This window comes from Fringilla coelebs (assembly GCF_963513975.1).
Source record: "Fringilla coelebs genome assembly, chromosome: 13".
NCBI lineage: Eukaryota > Metazoa > Chordata > Aves > Passeriformes > Fringillidae > Fringilla > Fringilla coelebs.
Window position 1 is genome coordinate 13,550,638 of NC_140039.1, and position 25,416 is coordinate 13,576,053.

The window sequence follows — 25,416 nt, forward strand, 5'->3', positions numbered from 1 at the left end:
GAGGTGAAGCAAGTGGAGGGACACCCTGCCCAGCCCCACGGGCCACCTTAAGCGGGGCCGGGGCTGGCGAGGCCGCGCCGAGCACATGGGCACGTTAAAGCAGACCCGGCACGGTCCCGCGGGGCGTTCTCCGCCTCCATGGGGACACTTCGCTCCGCGGTGCCGCCCGGGGCAGGGCGCAGCCCCTCCGGTACAGGCCGCGCAGGCCTCAGCGCGCCCCCCGGGGAGCCCGTGTGCCGCGGTCCGGCCCCACACGGGCGCGACTCGAAGCCTCGCCCCAGGTGCTGCGTGGGGATGGGGGCCGGGCTGCACCCGCACTTCGCAAAGGAGCGGGGCGGCCGCGCGGAGCCTCTCGGCCGGCGTCGCTCCACGGCCACGCGGTGCTGGTGGCATCCCGGGTATCCCGACTGCGCGGGCTCTGTCCCTGTCCCTCCGTGTCCCCGCCGCGTTCCGGTGTCCCCGCGGCCGCACGCCCCTCCCCGCAGGGCGCCCCCCAGCGGCCGCACCCTCCCCGCGCCCCGCCGTGGCCAGGCCCCTTTAAGGCGCGGGGCGGGCCTAGGAGCTGAGCTCTCGCGGGGCTTGGGAGCCGCGCTCTCGCGAGGCTGGGGCAGCGCGGTGATTGGCTGCAGGGGGTTGAATGTAAGATGGCGCCCAGGGAGCTGTGAGGGGAAAAGACTCGGGGCCGAGGCGGCGGCGGCGACAGGGCCGGGGTGAGGCGGGGCCGGGTCACGCCGCGGCGCAGCCGGGCCGGCGGGCCGGGGTAGTGCGCGGCGGCGGCGGGGCTGGGTGGGGCCCCCCTTCGGGCGCGGGAGGAGGCGGCGGCGGTTCCGGGGGCGGCGCGGGCCCGGCGGGGAGGGGGAGGGGGCGGCCCCGCCTGCCGCGCGCGCGCGCGCGCGTTTTCCTGGCCCGCGCGGGCGCGCCCCCTGCTCTTCCCCCCCATGCACCGGGCGCGTCCCCGTCACCCCCCCGCCCGGGCAGCGAGGCACCGGAAGGCGCGGCCTGTGCGCGGCCCTCAGCGGCCCTGTCCTCGCGGAGCCCCCGACATGGCTCCTGCCGGGGGGGCGGGGGAGGCGGTGTCACGGCGCCGCCTGCGGGCCCGGCCCGGCCGCCCCGCCGACAGACAAAGGCGGCGGGAGCGGCTGGGGCAGTGCCGGGTCCCCGCGGGCGGGGGAAGCCCCACGGACTCCGCGTCCCCGCTCGGGCAGGACCGAGGCTGAGCTGCAGCCGACGTCTCAGGGCCTACATACGGAGCTTCGCCTTGTCTTGGCTGGGTGGCGGAGCGGTCCGTAGCCTTCCCGGCTGTCTCTCGGGACATCACCTGGAACACCTGCGGGGGGAGGGGGCGGGGGGTTGCCTCTGGATGCGGTCACTGCTGCTGCTGCCTTGTTCTAAGTTCTGTGTGCCAGTAACTCCGGTGTTACCCACCGTGCCGTGCCTGTCGCCGCACGGCGCTCTGTGACAGATGTGCTCGCACAGTCGTTCTCAGTACCACCAGGCTGAGGGATACGATGTTTAGAAATTGGGCATCTTGCAATTCCTCAGTAGGAGCTGCTAGCTGCGTGGATGATCATATCTTTGTTTCCTGGGTTTTTTTCTTAATGGAATACATATTAAAAATAAAATGACTTAATAAAGAAAGAGGAACTGGGGATGGAAAGGGCTTCTTTGTTCTGTCTTCTCCAGAACGTTACAAGTCTAAGAGCTCAGGACAAGAGCAGCAGAAATACATGCAACATGGTGACTGGTGAGTCCAGATTGTCCACATGCTGCAAGTTGTGTGTGTGTTTTCAGTAACCTCAGTCTAAGTTTTATCAACTAACCGTATGTGCTCATAATCTTAAAAGAATTTCTTGAACTTACTTCTTGAAAAAAATGCAGTTATGCTCCACGGAGAGGAGTTATCTTCCTTTACTGGTGAAACTTATTGCCTGGATGCTCTTTTTAAATTTTAAAATGCAATATTAAAAACATGCTGCTGAGATCCAGTGAGGGTGAACGTTTGCAGTTTCCAGTGTGTGTCTATGGGATAAATCGAATGCACAAGATAGTGTGTTTTAATAACTAAAAGTAGTGACTGCAGCAGCAGGCTGTATGTATTGCCCTACAAAAGCCTGTTGAATGCACCCTAGAGCCTTACAGAGGTTTTCTGTCATAAATGCAGGTTGGTTTAGTTTTAATAAGTAAAATTTCTGGGGGTGCAGCACTACATTTCTGAATCTTTCTCTGGACCTGGTACCTCCACTACTGCACAGGGTGGTTCAGTGCTTCTAGTTAAATAATCTCAAGCTCTTCTGGGGCAGGAGCAGATGCCTTGTGGCATGGTGGGGCTCTGGTCCATGCCTGGCACTTTGAATACTGCAGGGGCTCAGCTTAGTGGCTCTTAGTGTAGTCACTTCAAAAAAATGTAAAGGAATATTTTTTTTCCATGGTAGAAGAAAGGAAAGAGATTTCTTCTGATAGCTTGTGAGAGAGGAAGATTTACTCGTAGGGGAAGACTGGCCTAGTAGGCTCTTGATTTTGATGCTAACAAGAACTAATTGAAATGGACCACCTGAGCAGGGTCAAGGATTTGCATTTAAGAAATCAGTGCTTGCTTTAAGATTTGTATTTAAGGAATCAGTGCTTGCTTGGTGGTCAGAAGAGGCTGGTGATTGTTTGGTGGTGGATCTCTGCTGCTTATGCTTCTGGGTGTCTTGTGGCTTCTGGTCTCTTACACAGAATGATGTAGCTTGTGAAAGAAGGGTTGGAGTTTCAAAAGTAGCAGTGAGGGCTAAGAGCTCCCATTGGGAACAGTGGCCCTGCTGACCTCCTTACTTTCTCCTTTGACAAGATTAACGGAAGGTGGATAGCTATTTCCTAAGTTGTTACAACATACAAAAAACCAATGCAGGAGCAGGAAAGGAGCACCTAGGAGAGGTGAGCCCATCCAATTTAGCAGCAGCTGGCTGTCAAAGAGCATCTGTGGCACTTATGTCTGGGATCCTGCTGTCAAAGAACATCTGTAGCATTCATGTCTGGGATCCCAGCATGGCATCCTTGAGGCTTATTCTTCAGAAGAGTCTTCCCTCTCAAAGCTGTATCTGCTAGTGCATCACAGGGTGGACATGGAGAATGATGATGCTCTTCTGAAAGCCTCACTGTAGTATTGAAGTCAAATACTTAAAAGTTCCAAGTAGAAGACTGGGACAAGTTAATTGCTCAAAATCTGTTTTCCAACCTCAGAGTATATAATGGAGCATCATGCAGTTAGATGCAAAACACATTTCAGTGTGCCTGCTGTAGGTCTTGTCCGAGTCCTGAGTCCCTATGGATGCATTAACATTGTTGTTCTCCCTTGGTTTCACCCTGGGCATGCGGTTACCTGGGAAGGGGTTAGCAATATGTGCTGTAGAGGTATAGAGTACTCTTGGGTAGCTCCTGAAGAAGTGAGTAGTCTTACTGGCTCTATCACCCAGAGCCCAGAGTTGGCTCGAAAATGCCAGATTGGTGTCTCAGAAAGAATGTTTTTTCTGTCCAGATGTGGGCTCTACAGGAGCTTCTCTATGCTGATATTTGCAGAGCTGTTGGATTTGCTATGTGAACACCATTATTTAGTGTTTTTTACTAAACATGCTGCATATTTTAAGAGTATCTTCTGTAGAAATCTCATACAGCAACAAATGTGTCTTAAAGACTTCAGAAACCATAGATAGAGCACAAGTTACCTCATGTGTGTTCCCGTTACCTTTGATACTAGTTTTTTTCTCTTGTGAGCCTGGTCCAATGCACTAGCCATGAACCTCCATGTAAACAAAAACTGTATGTTTGGACTGCTGTCACATAACAGTAAAGAGGGGTTAGTGTTTGCTTCAGGTCTGCCAGGTTTTGGTGATAACTGGCACTGGACTTGTGCAGCGTGCTTGAGTGCCAATGAAAGCCAGAGTTAACTCCTATTTTCGCACAGATAGGCTTTTACAGCGTTATGTTCAACCATAACTCTGTCTCAGTTCTACTTTGTTAAATCATGGTGAAAGGATACATAAAGCTCTGGTTTTGTACCTGTTCTCTTTAGACCTACAGTCATAATTGTACATAGTGATGTCTGTCTGTTTTTCCTCCTTTATGCAGCTTGATCTAGTAGTGCTGAATCACCTCTTCTAGTCCTATCTTGTGGTGTTTCACATCTTTTCACAACTGTCTCAGTATCTGGTGATGTTATAGCTCAAATGTATTTATGGTCTATCAAGGCTAATTAGTGCCTTAGAAATAACCTGTATACTCACTGCAAAAACAATTTGTGGGTTTAAACAAGATAAGTCAATAAGAAAAGAATGCTGCCAGAGTATACCCTAGAGCTGTCTGATGTTCTCAGGTGGAGTTATCTTTGGTGGTGGTGGTTTTTTTCTTTGCTTTCACTTCCGCCCTGATCATCTTAACTTCTTTTTCTGTCTTTCTGTTGTCTTCTCACACGGCATGTTTCATGTTAACCTCTTCCTGTATTAAAAAGACATCAAGAACTGATGCTGCAGTTGCCTTTGTCATTTCTGGAGCTCTGTTTCTCCCTGTGTGTAGCTCTCAGTTTGAGGAAACATCTCGATTCCAGCGCTCTCCTTTTGCTTGCTATGTTCAAATCGATGAGGCTCTCCTAGTCCTAATAGCAATGAGCTGAGTGCTACATCTGTTGCTCTTCTGTTGTGCTTCCCATTAGCTGCCTAGAATAGAACTGCACGGCCTGATAGAACACACTGCTCAGTTTCCCACCTCTGCGGCTGCAAAGCAGGGCCGCAGATATTGATTTCTGAGCCTCTCTTGCTAACAGTGCATGCTGCAAACAAATGGAATGTACAACTGGATTTGTCTGGTACAGGACTTGCCTGGTCTGGGTGAAGTATAGAGCTAGGAGAGTTTACATGGCAGTGATCTCTGGGAGGAGGAGGAGTCACACCTGGGTATCATTCAGACTACCCTGAACTGCCAAGGGTTAATCTGAGAAATGTGTAGTAGCACAAAATGCCTCAAAACTAAAGCATCTGTCTTGGGCATCTGGCTGTGCATGTTTGCCAGTTTTCATACAGTACTTGGTATGAGAGATTAGTTACTGGAGTTAAGAATATCCTTTCATCAAGGGAGTGCTGTAGTTAAGACTTTTACTTTCTCTTTCCTTAAGGAACCCTGAGGACCTTGCAATATGAATAATTCTTTGGAGAACACCATTTCCTTTGAAGAATACATCCGTGTGAAGGCGCGAACGATCCCCCAGCACAGGATGAAGGAGTTTCTAGACTCCCTTGCTTCCAAGGGGCCAGAAGCTCTCCAGGAGTTTCAACAGACAGCCACCACCACAATGGTGTATCAGCAGGGTGGCAACTGCATTTACACGGACAGCACAGAGGTGGCTGGATCTTTGCTTGAACTTGCTTGTCCTGTGACAACCAGTATCCAGCAACAAACTCAGCCAGAGCAGCAGATACAGGTTCAGCAACCCCAGCAAGTGCAGGTAAGCATCTGAAATAATCTCTGAATGTATATATGACTTGCCAACTGATGGAGTAGTGTTCAGAGCTGCTATCTAACCTTAAGCCTCAGACAAGTACTTAAGAGGGCCAATTAACTTCATATAGAACAGCAATATTTCCCTTTCATTTAAGGAATTTGATAGTAAATTTGCTCTCTTGCCTGTGCCTCCCTTGAGCCCTGCTGTAGGAGGAGCCGCATACATAGCAATGGAATGGTGTCACCTATTGGAGAAACGGTCGCAGTTCTGGCATGTACACAACTCCAGAAGCCTTGTGCTCTGAAGCTGCTATAAATACCAGCCCCTTCTGACTGTCTGATTGTTTAGGGTGGCTGTGAGATGGAGCTTGCCTTAAGGATTTTTTTTTTTCCTTAATAAAATCAATAATCTTTAAATAGTTTTACTTGAACATTCTAAAAGTTGTTTTTGAACTGACTTTTAAGTGAGAAGGAAATGCAAGAGAGTCAACTTTAGGATATGAATCAGGGGAAGATACTGGAAAGGAATTCTAAAGGATGCATATGCATCAAGGTAGATTATATGTTTGCACAGTGGAAGGAATTGTCTTTTTTTTTTTATTGTTTTTTTTAATGGCTATTACATTAGGTATTTTATTAAATATTAAGTAAGCAAATCCACTATCAGAGAAAAAAACCAAACCAATTTTATAACTTAGGAAATTGCTTTTGTCTTCAGATACATTTTGTAATTTGAAGAGTTCATAGGTGGCAGAGCATTTACTAAAGTTTTTCTATGATATGTCTCTAAACAGCTGAACCCTGACTATAGCTGTAATTCTGATACACTACACTTGAGATATGAATCTTTCTGGTTTCTGTAACAGAATGTAAAGCTGCAAGCTCTTTCTTTTCTTTTCTTTTTTTACAACAAGTGTGGGTATGGAGTCACAAATGACTGGAGATCAGGTAGTGTGTACTTGCTGCAGTAGACTTGTGTTAACAGCTCACTTGTGTGTTTTTATCCTACAGCAAAGACAAAACTCCCTCAATGGTAACTCGTCTCCAATTACTCTCTATTGAGTAAATGAATGCTTAACTGGGACTTCTGTAACCTGTTGCCCTACAGTGACTTGTGTTGAAAGGCTTTTGAAGAACAAAAACCTGAACTCTTTCAGGCATGACTTGGATCTCTGCATGAGGCTATTAAAACTGATCAAGAGTGGGTTTGGTTTTGCTAGCTAGTATGTTTTCTGGAAGATGTTTTTCTTGCAGCAGAAGAGCTAGAAGGGCTGGCTTTTGAGTGCCTCAGCCTTGAAGACGTGGAAAACCCCCAAACCAATTGTAAAAGTCAAAAGGAATCTTTTCTTTTTTTTCCCCTCTCACTCTTGCTGCCTCATTTCAGAACTACCCAATGTTCAGGCTTGACCCTTGCAGGTCTTTTAGTAACAGAGATAGGGAGGGAGGTCATATATCTTATGCTCCAGAGAAAAATAACCTGACCTTTTTGTAAATAAGCATAGAGTTGCTGCCAGAGACGGGTTTCTGATTTTGGAACTGAATGACCTGCACCTTGAATATGAAAAGCTTCTCATCAAAATTAAGATTTCAGCACCTTTCCTGAAGAATGCTGTCTACTCTCTTCTCCCTGTTTCTGGTGTCCCTCTGCTTTTAGATACCTGCTTTCCCATCTGTACAGATCATCATTACTATTTGTATTGCCTACCCTGCTGCTCACTTTAGGTGGAACATTTAGTACTAGATGTGGCTGCAGCTTTTGTGTATCAGCAGTGCAGCTGAACTCAGGTGTATTTGAGCGGCTAGCTCAGAATTATCTTTGTTTTTCTGGAAGACTCCTTTTCAAGAGTGTTTTTCTGTTTTTGAGGATTTCTTATTGAGACATAGTTTATGTTAAACTCATCATTTAGTGTTCACTTATCTCTGCACTGTCACTGTGGGAGCAGTGGCAGAGCTCTTCAGGATGAAGCTGGATTTTGTTGTGGTGCTGGGGGGGGACGGTGTTCCACCATAGCAATGCACCTGCTCCAGGGGCCTCTCTGTGCTGAAGTACTGCTTGTGTTGTATTATGATGAATTTTGGTCATCTGCCGAGGCCTCTTAGCTTTTGATTAAAGTTGTCATCCTGATACTTGAATAGGTAATCTGTTTAGTTCTTGCTAATCCAATTGCAAGTCATTGGAAGACCCTTTGAATGACTATGCTTACGTCTGGCAGTGTGACAGTGCTGCTGGGAGTGACTAACACTTTGACCAGTCAGATGACCTCACAGTTGAAAGTGCCGCTGGTGATCTTACAATCATGGAGATAGTGCTCAGGTTTCATCCTGGATTTTACTTGCTGTGAACAACTAAAGACAGAGTGTCACTGCTTGCTGCTTTTAGTTATTCTAGAAAAAGAAATTTGTTCTTTGAAGAAGTTGTTGCCTTAAGGTTTTCTTGCCTAAAAGGCTCAACAAAGTCTTATCAAATGTTTATTTTATAGGATGAGTGGATGCAACTGTTGGGTTATGTACACTGGTCATTGATACAGTTTAAGTGTCCTGGAGCTCCTTCCACACCCAGTATCACAGGGGTGCCATAAGTGACCTTGAGAAGGAGTTTAGTATGTCAAGTTGTCATACCTTGTTATGCATCAGGGAGTGGCAGGGAAGGTCCATGTTTTGCTCCAGTCAAGGAAGTGTTTTATCAGCTCTGCTTTTGTTCAGATTGTTGCTTGTTGTTCCTGTGCATAGAGGCCATGGAATTGATGGTGCCAGTGAGGTGTTTAGTGTTTCTTGCTTCCAAATATGGTACTTTTGCAGAGGTCAGTGAACCTCTTGTGCCTCTTACCCAAGAAACTTTAACTGAAAGAATATCAGAGGACAGAAAGTATCTTTGCTTATGGTGTGTGTGGAGAAAATTCTCAGTTTCAGCTTTTTATGAAAAATCTGATGTCTAGGTGGCAAGCTTTTCTTGGGCAGGGCTTGAGGGGAGGTTGCTACGTGTGAACAAGATCACAGAACTGTATGGGGAATGGTTGAATGCCTGTGTAAAATATCATTCAGTTAATTAATATTTGTGCCTTTCTAATTGCTCAGTTTCTTATGTGTTTACTGTTCAGTCTGTTCTGTGACTTCAGATCTTTATAGTAGGCTGGACATTATTAATGACACAAGGCATGGAAAGATGCCCTTAAATTGCTTAGAAAAAAGTCTCATCTCTGGGTCTGCACAGAATGCATCTTTCCTTTGGTTCTGATGGATGTACCTTCCTCTTGCCTCTGTACTGGTTCTGAAGTTTAGCTTGATGGTAGAGTTCTTGTTTGCTTACGTTTGAAAAACATGCCAGTATGATTTTAGTGTAGCAGCAGGTATTAATTAGCATTTGCTGGGCCTGAGTGGGACAATTCAAAGAGTGGTTATAGTCAAGAGTGGTGTTTTCAAGGCAGCATCTGTTGGTATATGGAAGTACTCCTCTGCTGGAGAGGTAAGCTGTTTTTCCTTGGTTCATGTGTTTTAACTGTCTTAGACCTAAATCCCTCCCCAGTGTACAGCTTGACAGCATAATCTTGATATTGTAACTGTTTAAACACACCCAAGGCCTAATTTAGCTGATGGAATTCTCTCTCTGATGTTGATGAATGAGCAGAGGAAAAGCCTGGAGTGAGAGTCAGTCTGGCAGTTGTTCTGAAAAGCTGACTCGCACCCTTCCCGTAGACCTTGTTTACTTAGATAGCAAAGGACTTCCTGTAAAGTAGTTAAATAGCAAGTTCTGATATTTCTAGCTACTTCACTGGTTAGTCTTTTCACTTACTCTTCACTTACACTTTTCATATCTGTTTTGTACTTGCTTGTATGCTCTCTGGTGTAACTTTAGAAGGAGCTCTGTTACAGTGTTAGTTTTTAGTGCTGAACTTGCTTAGGACTGTTGTTGAGGGAACTGTATTTTAAATCTTCTGTCCTTAAATTTGGCTTAAAAAACCTGAGATTACTCTTCTCATGCTCTCACTAACTTTTTTTCCCAAATATTTGACTTTGTGTGGGAAGTTTGATATGCACTCACATTACTTCTGGGGCATTTGGAGCATACTTCCTGCGGCAAGCTGGCCACCTGACGAAAGCCTTCTTACCTCTTGTAGGTTTGGAGCCTGTCATTTGGGGTTCCCTCCAGATGAAACTAAGCTGTAAGATGCTGTCTTGTGTTTTGGTGATGTCAAACATGGCTGGTGGGCAAGACCAGAAGAAAATTTGAAATAGACTTCTGGAAGGCATAGTGTGGGCATGTTAGTATGTCTCCGGTCTTGCTCTGGAGATCTGCTCTTGGTGTGTACTACTGCTTGCTGGTTTAAATACAGCTTCAGAAACCAAGATCTCTCTGTGAAGAGATGCATTTAAGAGCCTGTCAGGTGCTCTAGAAAAGGCTACATATAAAAAAATCCATGCAGGAAAGAGTTGCTCTGTGTGCTCATTTAGAGTTAGGTTTTAGGAAATATTAGATAATCCAGTCAGTCTGCAGATGAAAGAATTAACAAGCAAAGAAAATCTCAGTTGTTTCAGAACTGCTGTTCTGAAACAACTGAGTCTGATTCCTTTTTGGGCAGAGAATCCACACAGGGCTGACATGTTATGACTCCTACTTGAAAGTTTGTCTATCAGCCATTAGGAAAAAAAGTTTTGGCAACCAGGCTTCAGATGTTCTCATGGTCCTAGGGTTACTTATTTACTCTTTGCATTTGCTCAGTTCAGGACAGAATATGTTTTTGGGCTTGATGTGACAGAAGATTTCCTTTAAGGGAATTAAGTTCTCCTCTCTTGTTACGATACAGAGTTGATTTCTGACGCTTTTGGGTTTTGGTCCAGCTTCCAGCTACTTCATGGTGAAAAGGCATTTCTCTGTGTCATGGTAGCCTGCTGGGAGGTGATTCTTTCATGCTGTTGGATCCAGACTTTTGGCAATAAATAGTATTTCAGTACTGGTAACTTGGCATGTTCCTTTCTTGCACCAATAACCCAGGAATTGCCAGCATAACATGTTTTTGCTTTCATCTTCAGCATAAAATGAAGATTTAAAGTCCCCTGTTGGTCTTGGCCTGTAAATTTAAAACATTCCCCTTTGTACGGGGTCTTTTATAAAGTCCGCTGCTGCTGCTGAGTGTCATTCTTTGTCTAATTTGCTATTTGAGGAGATAGAGGTCAATTAGGCCAATATAAGAAGCTTCTGGTCTCAGACTGGGTTAAAGCTTGTAAAGCTGGAATGGGTGCTTGTAGCACTCTGGATGCAACCCCCTTGAAAATAGGGAGGGATCTACTCCAAGATACAGTTGTTAAAAATGGATGTGTAATTCACAGGGGATGTATAATGTGTGGTAGGTTGAGCTCCAATATCTTTTTAAATAGGACCGCTCTCTAGTCAGAACCATGATGTCTGCAGTTTGGAACATGGAAAGCTTCAGGTGATTCTGGAGTTTGACTTCATATTGTTTGGGTCTGGACTCATTCTTTGGGTGTTAACAATAGCAGGGCGGACTCTAAAGCAGTAGCAAGACATCCCTGTTGTAGGAGTTAGTATTTAGTCCTGGGGGACCTCAGGATATGACTGCTCGTCTGTTGAAAGTAGTGGAAGTTGCTACTGACTTTCAAACACTGTAGGCTCAGGCTCTGAAATGGTTAATAGCTCAAAGCTGTCAGGGGAGGTTTAGAGTGGACATTAGAAAGCATTTCTTTACCAGGAGAGTGGTCAAACACTGCAGCAGGCTTCTGAGAGGTGGTTGGCGCCCCTAGCCTTATTTAAGAGGCATTTAGGCAGTGCTGTGAATGACATGCTGTAGCTTATGGTCAGCCCTGAAGTGGTCAGGCAGTTGGACTTGATGATCAGTGGAGGTCCCCTCAAACTGAAACAGTCTCTTTACAAGAACAGAAGGGAGCAAATGCTGTCTTGGTAAATTTGTTCTTAGGCCGTGCTTCTTGCTGACAATGCCTCTTTCTTAAACCAGTTCCATTACCTTTCTAATTGTGCTTGTGTGATAAAATTGTTTCAGCACAGGAGGAGACTTTGAATTCTTACTGCTAGCAAAAAAAAAAAAAAAAAAAAAAAAGTCTTTCCTGTATATGTGTTACAGCACTCCAGCACTCATAGGAACTGTAATGTGAAATTTTGTATGGATAGAAGGTGGGGGTTCTTTTAAGGTGCTCTCAGTCAACCTGTGCAAATTGTGAAAACACTACAGAAGTACAGGACAAATGACACATTTACCTCTTAACATCATTTTGAATCATAGCAGATAAAGCAAATGATTCTTGTGTGAGATCAAAAATATCAGTGCAATAAAACATGTGATTTGTTCAATCTTTGGCTTTTGCCTTGCAGGTAATCTTCTGAACAAGGATTTAAATTAATAGTTAAGACCATATTCGTTATTTTTAATGTGATATATTTTGGAGAATTCTTGCCTTAGGGGTGTGATTACAACTGGCTTTCTTAAACTGAGCCCTTACCTGGTATCCATGTTTGGGTCTGTTTGCCCAAGGCAGTACTCATTCTCCGGGGCAGAACAATATCAAATAGAACTGAGGAGACATCCCGTAAGTGAGTTAATATTTTTCAATCGACTGCCTGATCAAATCACTCATTGATGGAGCTTTTTAAACTGTCATGCTGACATAAGGTCACATGCTTCTTGTTGCCTTGCAGGAAATTATTATAGAGTCACCACGTCATCTGGATTACAGTATACTGCACAGAGTTCCCAGAAGGAACTATACGCTATTCTTCCTGGAAATAAATTAATTCTTAACAGGAGGTGACTTATAAATCTGGCCTGCCAGTGGGGCATTTTGCTACCCCAGTTCTTTCCTTAGCAACTCTTAATTGGCTGTAAATGTGTCCTTAACGTTTTTCAAGACTTCTTAGCAGTGATGCTGGGAAGTGAGATTTTGTGCACAGCAGGCCTGCATTGTACTTCTTTTTGGTATTGTCAGGCTGACTAGTGTGCTGTCTCTGTGCAAATGCTGCATTAGTCTGCCTGGATCCAGGAAGTGAGGTAGAAAAAGGTGAGAGAACTGTGAGTAGGAAGACATTTAGTCTTGCAGCTAAATAAGTCCGTGTTGGCTTCAGAAAGAGGTGTTGAGTAATTAATTGCCTCCCTTAAGATGAAGTATTAATGAAGCCTAGAGAAACATATGGTCATGAGTACCTGAGATACCACTTCTAGGACAAGGCAAATGTAACAAATTGTCTCTGTAAATGTGAGGAAAAGTGGAGAAGTGTCTGGACAAGGGATGTGAAGCTGTTGGGACCTGAATTTTGTGCTTGGGGCTACCTTTTACTGCTGGCTTTCAGTGTGCAGCTGGACTGCTGATAGGTATTGTGGCAGACCTTGGACAAATGAGCATTAATGTGAGAGGATGTGATTTTTTTTTCCCCCCTCTAAAATAAAAGGAACTGGTTGGGAATCAAGTCAACAGATTTGTTATTCAGCATTGTCTAAGTGCGTGAGCTAGAAAATACAACTGAGTAGTTTGGACAATAAATCGTATTAAATGGAATAAGTAAATAATGACAAAAAGGTTGGTTTTAATTATCATTGCCAAAGAAAGTCTTCTAGAGTTTACAAAACATGCTGCAGCATAGGCCATTAATGCGTGACAAAGATTGAGGTTTAACTTGCCACATTCTGTGTTGGCACCCACTTGAGTAGTGTTACTATTAATGATAGGTTTCAAAGTAATATTCCTGTGCTTTATGAGGAAAGAGCCAAGTGCTGGTTTCGACTTACCCATATTTCTTACTGCCTGTCACCAGCAAGTGATCCTGTGGCCATCTTGGGACTGGGGTGGGCAGTGGTGGAACAATCTTTAGAACATGCTAAGAATGAGGCAAGCTCCTGGGATTGTAATGTGAATGACCTTTAAGTCTTGATATTACAAGACCTGTGTTAAGTAACATTTTAGCAATGCAAATAGTTTTGAAGACTCCTGGATTCCAAGGATGGAATCTGTTGGCTTGAGCCCATAGAGCTTTGAGGGTGGAGATGTAGCTCACATGCTGTTCTCTCTGTGCTGAGAGTCATGTGCAATGCTGAGCAAACACATCTACTGTATCACTGTTATCAACCAGGCACTTCTAGAATAACTTGGTTTCATTTTCCTGAAATCTTTACTAATGGATTAATACATGGAATCAAAAGTGAGCATAAAAGACCCAGAGTGTAGATCTTGAGTGACGGGCCATCTCTGCTGAATCACTGGTGTTTGCTGATCTCTAACTGGTGGCTTGGTGTCGTTGCAGGTTCAGGTCCAGGTCCAGCAGTCACCGCAGCAGGTCTCCGCCCAGCAGCTCTCTCCACAGCTCTCTGTCCATCAGGCTTCGGAGCAGCCAATACAGGTCCAGGTGCAGATCCAAGGCCAGGCACAGCAGCAGGCATCCCAGACAATACAGAGTCAGTCTCTTCAGAGCCCCAGCCCGTCGCAGCTGCAGGCAGCTCAGATCCAAGTGCAGCATGTGCAGACTGCCCAACAGATCCAGGCTGCAGAGCTACAGGAGGAACACATACAACACCAGCAGATCCAGGCCCAGCTTGTGGCAGGACAGGCCATTACTGGTGGCCAGCAGATCCAGATCCAGACAGTTGGGGCACTGTCACCCCCACCTTCTCAACAAGGCTCCCCACGAGAGGGAGAGAGGCGGATCAGCTCTGCGAGTGTCCTTCAGCCAGTGAAGAAACGTAAAGTGGATATGCCTATTACTGTATCGTATGCTATTTCAGGGCAGCCAGTTGCCACAGTGCTGGCCATTCCTCAGGGCCAGCAGCAAAGTTATGTCTCTTTAAGGCCAGACTTGTTAACAGTGGACAGTGCCCACCTGTACAGTGCCACTGGGACCATTACTAGCCCCACTGGAGAGACGTGGACCATCCCTGTTTACTCTGCTCAGCCACGTGGTGACCTTCAGCAGCAAAACATAACCCACATTGCCATCCCTCAGGAGGCCTACAATGCCGTCCACGTCAGTGGCTCACCCACAACACTGGCTACAGTGAAGCTGGAAGATGACAAGGATAAGATGGTGGGCAGTACTTCAGTAGTGAAGAACTCTCATGAGGAAGTGGTGCAGACTCTTGCTAATTCCATCTTTCCAGCACAGTTTATGAATGGCAACATCCACATTCCAGTGGCAGTGCAGGCTGTGGCAGGGACATACCAGAATACAGCGCAGACAGTGCACATATGGGACCCACAGCAGCAACAGCAGCAGCCCACACCACAAGAGCAGGGGCAGCAGCAGCAGCTACAAGTCACTTGCTCAGTAAGTTAAAACTGCCTGTTGGTCTCAGTTGGTGATTAACAACTTACAAATGTTTTGGAGAGGGAGCATGCCAACAGACAGCTGGTGTCTGGGAAGCAAAGATGCAACTGTCCCAGAAGCCTGAATGTGACACGGCACTTGACTCCTGATGGGTATAAGACTTTCATGTGATAATGTTGGTACATAATTAAGGATTCAAAACATTCCAAAAGAAAGTACATGCTTAATCTTAGTGTTAAAAATTAATAGATACATACTGATTGCTAGACTCTTCATAGCAGGTATTCTGAGATCTGCAGTATTTTCCTGAGCTGTTCTAGGGGTTGCAGTGGACTGGCAGGGATAATTGCAGCCAAATAAGGTGTGCAAATATGTACTAGTCATGATCAGTTACTTTGTGTTATGTTGCACATGGGAGTCGACAGCAGATCCAGTGCCTGGGTAAAGTATTGAAATCTGACTAGTTGTGAGCAAACTTCCTGGATCAAGTGTACTTTAGAGTACATAAGGTATTAAAAATAAAATACCCTAAATAAATAGACAATTCCAGGAGGAATGTACTCTCTCTAGAGGGGGGCAATAAAGCTACTAAAGGTGAACATCACACTTTTGGGAGTTGACCCTCTCAAGACTGTGAAACTGAGAAAGAATTTGCCTGCCTGCCCTGTGCTGTCCTCTGGCATTGTGCTTCTAGGCGATCTGGGCAAGTTGCAGCAATTTTGATCTATTTGTGAAAAATACGAGTTTGTTAAGAAGCATGTGCCAGTTCAGCAGATTTACGTCAACCTATGTCCAGCCTTCACACTGCACAAAGGTGTCTGTGAGGTTAGGGCAGAAGACTGTCCCTTGGATTGGGCTGATGGGAGGGAGTTGTCTCTGCAAAGCTTTCAGCTCTCTGGAGAGTAATGTGGCAGCCCTCTGGAGGAGAGTGGAAGATCAGTCCTGGCTCCTACAAAGACAAGGTGTCAGTTCACCCTTGGACTCGTGAAGGCAGAGAGGCTTTGCTTCACAACTTAGTTGCCATCTGCCTTGATTAAAGCTGGGTCTATTCAGTCACTCTCACTGCTACATGCTGCAGCTGCAGGGGCTGATAAGGAAAAAGCTAATAAGAGCTGATGCAGAGAATAAAAAGCCAGCCAGAGGGAATTGTAAGGCTCCAGTCTGAGGCTCTTGCAGACTTTGCCTCTTAAGCTGTTGGTTTTTTTATATTATGTAAGGTACAGGTACTTAAAATGTCTAGGCTGTTTTCCTATGTCATGGTCTCTAGTACTGTCAGAGCAACTTCCACTAATATTGGCACTTAGCAGTATCAAAGGAAAACTGCTTTTTGGAGTAGCTCTTAGGAAGGAAGAAGCAAAACTGTTTTGGTATAAGAATTGCTATTTCTGTAACATTCAGGGTACCTGTGAGAGTTTGACTGAGGTCTGTAAGGTTGTTAATTGAGGTAGCAATGAGATTCTGTGGCATAGAATTGAAAACCTGTAGCAAGGAATGCAGAGTGAGTGCAGCTGAAGGGCTTGCTGCAGGTTTTAGATTGGTGCTATTGGTTGCCTGACAAATAAGTTTCAGTTTGAGATTAAAATTCTTGGTGACCTAAGGTCCCACTGCAAAGTAAATTTCCAAAGGGTCTGGAGATGCCTTTGGTCTGTAATAAGTCGTGCAGTCACTCTTCACACAATAATAGCTAGTCCCCATTAATAATATTTGGTATTTTGAGAACATTGCATTGAAATTGAATTGATGTTTTGATGCTGTGTTCTAGTCTTACTGCTTTATACCTTTTACAAATGAATTAATCTTATTTATCATTATGCTAAGAACAGAATGTATTTATTCTGTGTGCCTGTTATGTACTGCTTAAAGAGAGTCTGGATAGGGAGGAATGCTAGTGGTGTATGGCATGCGATTGTACCCAGGACCTTCCTTAGAGCAGTCTAGGTGTGGAGCAGCAGTGGTGATAAAGTTGGTGCCACCTTCCTGTTCAGGGGCTGGTGGTCTCTGTGGGCTGCTCCTGTAGTGAGATGGATTTCAGTGGTGATTCAGAGTGACAAGTGAACTGAAAAGAGAGATCTGTCCATTCAAACTGAAGGAGTTTTTGGAGTGTAGAATATTCTTTTGTGAGCAGCAATTCAGGTTGGACAGCAAAAGCTGCATTCCTTGGATTAATTTCTTGTTGGGAGTGTTGCAGAAGGTTGATATCCTGGGGCTACAGGTATTGTGGGATTCTTGGTTTTTGTCCAGCTGTTGCGTGTTGAAGTGTTTATATAAACTGAAGGATTTTCTTTCATAGGCTCAAACTGTTCAGGTTGCTGAAGTTGAACCACAGCCGCAGCCGCAGACTTCACCTGAACTTCTACTTCCAAACTCTCTGAAGCCAGAAGAAGGTCTTGAAGTGTGGAAAAGCTGGGCACAGACCAAGAATGCAGAGCTGGAAAAAGAAGCCCAAAATAGACTAGCACCTATTGGAAGTAAGTGACTTTGACAATATGGCCTTTGTTTCCTTTCAAGTAGGATTAGGAGTGACTAAAACATTATGTGTGTGCTGTTCTGGAAAACCCTTTTGTTTAATCAGTGATTGTTCCTAAATTTAAATTTTAATTTACTCTGCAGTACTAATTATTGTGTATTCCCACTGCCACAGGACATGTATTAGCTCTGTGCTGAGCCCCCTTGAGCACCTGGGCTGATAGCAATAGAAAAGGGCACTGCATGGCTGTGATGCATGGACAAACTGTCTGTCCAAGCTGGTCGAACAGTCATGGAGTTGCTGTTTTCCTGTTGCTGCAGGGCAGCATTTCACTAGGGACATGGTGAAAGAAGACAATAGTCATGCATTTGGTAGGGCAGAGGATCTTTCTATCAAACTCTTGCCTGTTTTAGCTTTTATTATTTCTGACAGCCTAAGATCTGGGTTTATTTCAACTTGCTTTACTATACTGGGAGAATGAGGTAGTGCTGGACCTGCCTGATAGAAAGGAGATGTAGGAAATCTTTTCTGAAATGTTAGGAAATAATATGGCTTTATCACTTAAATAATATAGCTTTGTTTCGTTTTTTCCAGGGCGTCAGCTGCTGAGGTTCCAGGAAGATCTCATCTCTTCAGCTGTGGCTGAGCTGAATTATGGTCTGTGCTTAATGACACGAGAAGCTCGGAATGGTGATGGTGAACCCTATGATCCAGATGTGCTCTACTATATCTTCCTGTGTATTCAGAAGGTAGGATGGGACAGCTCTATGTGCTGCAGAACTGCCCATGTTGTCAGCATGTGTAGGGGGACTCTTGCTTATAAAAATAGAGACTGTGGCTTCTCTTAAGCTTACCAACAATTTTATAAGAAAAAAGTCTTTGCTTAAAAAGCCTTGAAAACATGAGATGACTGTCCTTAGTGCAAGCAATGGTTTACTCTGTGAGTTAAGTTTGTGAATAACTGCATTCAGTATCACAGTGAAAATAATAAATCCATTTAGCTTTTTTTGATGGGGAGGAGAAGGGTTGGATGATGTTTAAAGAAGTTGTCAATGTCAAGACTTAAATTTAGTTGAAGCTTTTACAGGCAAGAACTTAGCTTTATGTGCTATGGGAAGTATGAGCTTTCTGGAAGAGCTGCAGGAACAGAGCTATACTTGGATAGGGAAATTGAGCATCTTTCTTAACCTGAAAAAGTCCACGAGTCATGTGAAATAACTAGAAGTGAACACACCTGAAATAAAAGGTGAAATCCAATGAGCTTTACTTTGTAAGATAGTTTTTCCTTTTTCTGTCTTGGCATTGCTGTGATAGGAATGGAGATTACCTACGCTCTATTCACCTTGGTGCAAGAGTGCTCACTCTTTAAGTAAACTGTATTAGTCTTCAGTGCTGTGCTGTAAAATGCTCAGCTGAGGATGTGGGCCCTTAGGTCTGGTTTGAGGAACACACTTGCTCCCACTGTACTGGGCTGTGTTGTGATCTCTTACAGTATCTCTTTGAAAATGGCCGAGTCGATGACATCTTCTCAGATCTCTACTATATTCGGTTCACTGAATGGCTGCATGAAGTTCTTAAGGACATACAGCCTCGTGTTTCACCTCTTGGTAAGGGCTATTGTTTAAGAACTTTAAAACTTCCAGAGCTTGGAATGTTTAAACTGAACCTACAGCATGAGTGTAGTATGAATAGAAACCTTTTTGAAGTATGTAACATCCCTAGGCTAGCTAAAGCTGGTCAGGGAGAAAAATGTAATGTTTGCAGTGAATGCTGGGGTTACTGCAGTTGTCAGGCTCTAACCCTGATTGTCATTGAGCATTATTTGTCTGTCACTTGTCATCAGTCAGAAGGCACATTGTGGGGACTTCGTAGTATCATAAGATTGGCTTACTTGGCAGCCAGCTGATCCTTGATTTGAATCAGGTTTCCTCATCTGAAGTGGTAATACATCCTGCCTCTAATATGTATTGTTTCTTTGGGAGATAATGCAGCACTGTCATAGTGCCATGTAGCCAGATGGATACTGTCTGCAGAACCAACTGAGTGTGAAAGGAAAAAACAATGAGTGAATAAAGCCTCCAGTGCTGCAGTCAGTCGCAGCTCAAGCTTATGTTTAGGAGATCATGGCAACAGGGGTGCGGGAGGCAGTTCCAGAAGATACAAATTTTGACAGAGAACTGTATGAGAACTAGATAAAAATTGCATTTTCAGAGCATGGAAACCTGGTTTCTTATTGCTTCATTCCCTTTGATATGTTTGGACATGAGTGCAGAAATTAATTCTTATGTTCAGTAAAGTAGCTGATGTTACAGGCTAGGTGGCTAAGTGGCACCATGAGTTTTGGAATCCTTTTGTTTTCAGTCTGGCTGTTTGATCAGTGCTTTGATACTCCGCAAGCCTCAGAGTTCATACTGCTGTCTTTCTGTTTATCTGTGTATTTGGAGTGTAGTATTTTTGTTCTACACAAAGGGGGAAAAAATATCTGAGAATCAAAGGATTACTCATGTGTCCAAATACATCACTTGGCACTGTGTGCTCACTGAAGCTGTGCACAGGGCCAAGAACTGATTTGTTACACTGGCCTGCCTACTCTCACATATTATTGGATTAAGAGCATCTGCATTGGAGTCAAGCCAACAGTTAAAAGCTTTTAAGTGCATATTCTATTCTCTATGGGCTGGGATGTATAGGCATGTTGCAGAAGCATACTCTCCACAGCTAGAGGTTGATAGATATGTACAAGTGTTTCCTAACTGTACCTGCTATTTAAAAAATTATTTGCAGAGCACTGAATCTTGACATTAGTGAGAATCTCCTCTTTCTGCTTCTGTTAAGATTTATATGCTCTCCAGTACTTATAGACTGTAAAATGCTGCCTATGCTCATGTTGTGTCTGTCCCCTGGCATGATGCCAACTTGTGATTATTGCAGGTTACATCCTCTCCAGTCATGTAACAGAAGAGATGCTGTGGGAGTGTAAGCAGCTTGGAGCTCACTCCCCTTCCACCTTGCTCACTACACTGATGTTTTTTAATACAAAGTAAGTACTCAGGTCTTAGGGAATCTTGGGGAATAAAAGAACTTCAGAGACCTTAACAGGATTGGTGTGAAACTGCTGCACTGTGTAGGGCAAAATCACAAGTTTCAAATGGTTGCACACAGAGCCCACTTGTAGCTTCATCAGACAAAGAAGATGCAGTATAACAAGGAAGTGAGCTAGCAGAGGGCAGACTGAACCTGTGGCTTTTCTGTGCTTTGCTGCTGGAAGAGTCCTTAGCCCAGTGGTTGGTTTGAGCTTCACCCTGCTCATGATGACTAAAGATAACTACCTTGCTGTTGTGACTATGTCCCTTGCTTGCCTCTGAATGTCCTGTGTTCTGTTCTTGCTGCTCAGATACTTCCTGTTGAAAACAGTAGACCAGCACATGAAGCTGGCCTTCTCCAAGGTGCTGAGGCAGACCAAGAAGAACCCTTCTAATCCCAAGGATAAAAGCACGAGTATCCGCTATATGAAGGCTCCAGGCATGCACCAGACAGGACAGAAAGGTAGTGTCTAGGAGGTTTCTTTGGTAGTATTTTACTTACTTGGGCTTGAAGAAGTGGATGAACCTGGAAATGTTTGCAGGTAGGGAATCCAAGGCTCTGCCAGTTACCTGTAGCCTGGCAGTATGTGTTTTCCATGCATTCTCTCCAAGAGAGGATAGTACCTTCTAATCATAACCCTGGGGACATACCTTACCTGAGGCATGTGGGACTCATTAAGAACTAAGGATAATTTTTTTGTTACTTTTGTTTGTTTGTTTGTTTGTTTTTTTATGGGCAAAGAGACTATTGGGTGTAAGTGCTTATGAAGAGATGGAGAAAATTCTTTGGGAGGGCTTCTCTTGCCTTGATTCATGTGAACTCATAAGAATTCCTATGTAAGTACAATCTGTCTCTTAAAAGCACAGGATGCAACTGAGGCTTTGCAGTCTCAGTAGTGAAATTTCCCTCATTTTGCACACTGGTTGAGGAGAAATTGAAAGAAGGATATGGATGGGTTGTGATCTTCAATAGCCTTAGGATATAGCAAGCTCTGCATAATGCTTTTAAGCATTTATTGCCAGGTGCCTCTGCCCTGGAACAGCCATATGTCTCTTGCATAGCTCTTGTATGGTGACAAGGTGCTGCAGTGTTGAGGCTCTAAGGTACTGCTCGGTGTGCTGTGCTTACACAGAGTGTCTCACAGACTTCTGGGGGGCTGGTTTGTAGTTACAGATGACATGTATGCAGAGCAGACTGAGAATCCAGAGAACCCCCTGAGGTGTCCGATAAAGCTGTATGACTTCTACCTCTTCAAATGGTGAGAGCTCTCATCTGTGTGTATGGTGCTTGTCTTCTGTGACTGGGGAGCTGCACCCTAGTTTTCAGTGCTGTGCCTGGCCTAGTTTTCAGTGCTGTGTGATAGCACTGACACAATTTCTATATTTCCATAAATTTACTTAAATGGAGAGGAGTGTTGATGTGAAAGAGTGGGATTAACTCCGATGGCATGTAAATTGAATTTTTGGGGTATTTAAGAGACAAATCCTGATTTGTGAACTGGCTGCTCTTAATCTTGGACATTTGCTGTGTTGACATGAACTTGTTCTTCTGCTTGTGAGTTGCAAGTCATCTGGAAGCATCCACTACTTGAAGGTAGGATTAAGGTCCTATTAAAACTAGCTTCTGAACAAAAATAATGACTTGCTATGGAGATTGGAGGGTGCCTTAAAGGACTCATCTCTAAATTATGGTGATTCTGAAATTTATTATAATGGTTCATCTGCACAGATGGATCTGCAGGTAGCCTGTATGTGAAAGTACCCCATCCTTTCTTCAGTCTGGAGGACCGCTAAAGCCATGTGTATGTTATACTTACCAGTATGAAATAAAAACTACTTTGTTGTAGTCTTCACCATGGCTTTTTAACCTTGGCATGTCCTAAAACTTCGGAATGAATGTTGCCCCTAGATGTATCTCTGTACCTTCGTGTGTCATCAGCCAGATGTTCACTGTCAGGATTTGTGAAGCCTGGGGTGAGGACAGTGGTGGTATCTCTGTTCCAGGACATTTTGTTAGTCTGGTTATTTCTGATCTTCCTCACACAGCCCCCAGAGTGTGAAAGGCCGGAATGACACATTTTACTTGACACCGGAGCCAGTGGTGGCCCCCAACAGCCCGATCTGGTATTCCATCCAGCCGATCAGCAGAGAGCAGATGGAGCAGATGCTCACCCGGATCCTGGTGATACGAGAGATTCAGGAAGCTCTTGCCGTGGCTAATGCCAGCACCATGCACTAAGGCATCCTTCATGGCTCAGATGGGGTGGGGAAGGGTGATGGGGGAGGGATGAGCAAAGAGAAATTGTACAGACTTTTACACTAAAGGAGATGCCTAAGTTTTTGGTTTTTTTATTGGTGTAGTTATGAAGCCCTTTTAGGCTTCTTCTCTTTAAAAGAATCTAAAGGAAAACCTACCCATTGTGTATCCTACCCAACACACCAAACTGTTGGAACCATTGGAGGCTGCATATCCCCTGCAAGCTGGGAGCTGTGGAAAGCTGCTGGTTGACTCTGGGTTTTTTTTATGATGTAGAAAACATGAACTACAGGATTGGCCTGGTTGGCTGGGGCCTCTGTCTCCTTGGAGCACGTGCAGCCTAGAGGGCACAGAATGATGGATGGACCTGCTCAGCCAGTGGAGGAGAGGCAGGCATCTTCTTTTCTTGTGCTTGGACGTTAATTTGCTGTTATCTTGGAAGAAAGAGGAGAGAGTGAACTGCAATTATGATTTATACAAAAAAAACAAAACAAACCAACAATTTCTATTCAGACCTTTAAGTGACATTTTTAGATGTTAAAAGTACAAACTTTACCACACTCTTCTTTTTTGGCCTAACATTGAGGCCTTAAAGCTTGAGGCTTCTGTGCCTGATGGAATTCTTGTAACATACACTTGTGTATCATATAAAGATACCACCCTGTTTCTCTTATGTATTCTTACTCTAGTTGTTTATTAAGAATGACGAGCACGTCTTTTCAACATGCCATTGAACAATGTGTCTTTATTTGGGGAAGAGTGAGCTGTGAGGGTGGGGGGGGTCATTATACAAAGATCAGTATGCAAACTGGTTGTTTTCATCTCTGTTCATGCTTTCCAGCTCAACTCTGCTGGATTTCTTTCACCCCTACAACTTATGAAGGTAGAAGGGTATACACTTCTGTTGAAGGACCTGAATGTCTGCTTGCTGATGGAATCTCAGTGCCAGGCTAGGAACATGGGATCTGTGAGACCAGATCAGACTGTCCTAATGTTCTGTGGCTTCACCCCTAGGCAAATCCTCCTCTTTCCACCTTTTCAAATGCATCACAACAACAGCATGATGGAGGGATAGTGGAGGGAAAAGGCCTTCCAGGAGCAGCATATGGCTTACTCCTGCTATTAACAGCCTTTTCACAGTTTTTAACACAGCTGTGTAGCTTTTGGCATCGTTCATGATCATAATCCCCAGCCCTGTAGCCTTGCCTTGCTGCATCTTAAATGGTTGCCGTATTTTATATCGTTAACAAATAGTCTGCTCTTTTGAAGCCAGCAGGTAGCCAACTGTGCTTGAAATGGGAGATCACTTGCCAGGCTTGTTACTTGTGCCACCAGCTTCTTGGATGCAGAGAAATGACTCTGATTCTTGAACTTGTCTTCCCTGCTTCTCCACCTCATGTACCTTCCCTGTTCCAAAATACACAGATAAATATTTAGATATATATTACAGTAAAAGAACTTAAACTTGTGTACAGGTAAGCAACTTTCCTGAAGCCTGTTGTCCAGCACCTGTCTGTATTGAGAAGGAAGGTTTGCCCTCTCTGTTGATTGTGCAAGAGTGTAAATTGATGAGAGTAGCCAATGTTCCCTGTCTTTGTGCTTGTGAGCAGTGTTGAGGTGTGCAGCTTAGAGAGACTTCCCAAGCCCCTGATGCTTCATATTGATGTTGGTGTTCCTGAGGAAGCAGGTGTGCTTGAGTTAGTGTCAGTATGAGCAGTTTGTTCCCTCTACAGTACTCTGTGCTCAAGTAGGTGTGTGCAGAGAGGTGAAGTAGCAATGCACTGTTGTTTTGTTTTAGACTCTTAGCTCAGTGTCTGCCCTCAGAACTAGGCCAGAGGAAAACAGCCTGGGATCACTGCCCAAATCCCAGTGGATAAGCTGGGAAGATGGTGCTTAGGGTGGTTGTAGTGCTGGCAGCAAGTACTGTGACCTCAGTTTGTCTGCTGGGAGACAGCAGTTGCCCCATTGTAGGGTGGCTCTTGGGATCACCAGTACTGCTTCAGCTGTCAGAAATCTCTAATCCTTTCACCATATCGTAGTGACTGGCATGTCCATCTTTGGCCCTGTTTTAAGTCTTTGAAGACATGGTTGGGGCAGGCTCCACTATTCCAAGCAGTTGCATGTGCCTGCTGCACAGGGTGTGCCCAACAGGCATGCACAGTGGCTTTCCCTTTGTTTTGGGCAGTTTGTCCCATCATCAGAGCAGAATTAGAAAGCCTGCTGCCTTGGCTGTCTCCATCGGAAATACAGTGGATATTAAACAATCTGCCAAATACACACTGTTCCAGCTGCTTTACTGGGCAGCCTTGAGAGTCACCTCTTAACACTATACATTGACAGGAACTTCAGCTGAGCTTTCTGGGGAAACAGAATTCCATGTTACCTTAAAATTCTAGATTGTGCACTTTCCATACTACTCTTAACTGCAAGATGATCTCAAGTCTTTGTAGGGCGAAGAGTTCTGCTTGGAGGATACTGGTTAAGAACAGGGAAACTAGGCACATGGTGAGCTGTGGAGATCTCCTGATGATTGATGGACTGGAGTGTTTCCATTTCTTTCTCATTGTCCACATGTACATAGGAGAGGATCTGCTGATGCAGAAGTGGACTGCTGCACTGTTCTGTACTGTCTCATCAGAATGTCCACTGTGTTCACTTCATTCCCTATTTTTAGAGACAATCGATATACTGTGACTTAAGGATTATTTTCCTGGATCTGGCTTCTAGTCTGTCTCTCTGGAGCTAGTTTAAAAGGTACAGTATTTCTAGAATATAAATACTATGTTCTTTGATAGTGAAGAACATGATCTGCTCCCTTGTAGGGGCTCGTAGGAAGATGTGCACAGAGTAGCACAGA

General features: G+C 44.7%; 1 protein-coding gene across 4 annotated transcripts; it reads left to right on the top strand.

Moving 5' to 3' along the window:
- Positions 1 to 158: 158 nt before the first annotated feature.
- QRICH1 (glutamine rich 1) lies at positions 159 to 23,295 on the top strand. Of its 4 annotated transcripts, none has more exons than XM_084214169.1 (11): positions 159 to 281; positions 1,684 to 1,744; positions 5,147 to 5,476; positions 13,736 to 14,752; positions 17,043 to 17,220; positions 17,814 to 17,968; positions 18,712 to 18,826; positions 20,151 to 20,259; positions 20,614 to 20,765; positions 21,471 to 21,561; positions 22,349 to 23,295. In XM_084214169.1, exons 3-11 carry the CDS (start codon positions 5,168 to 5,170, stop codon positions 22,539 to 22,541), a joined length of 2,319 nt encoding a protein of 772 aa, XP_084070295.1. In that variant the 5' UTR covers positions 159 to 281; positions 1,684 to 1,744; positions 5,147 to 5,167; the 3' UTR covers positions 22,542 to 23,295. The 4 variants fall into 4 exon arrangements, with proteins under 4 accessions (XP_084070295.1, XP_084070293.1, XP_084070292.1 ...); XM_084214167.1 differs by lacking the exon at positions 159 to 281 and adding an exon at positions 629 to 639; XM_084214166.1 differs by lacking the exon at positions 159 to 281 and adding an exon at positions 630 to 710.
- Positions 23,296 to 25,416: the final 2,121 nt, after the last annotated feature.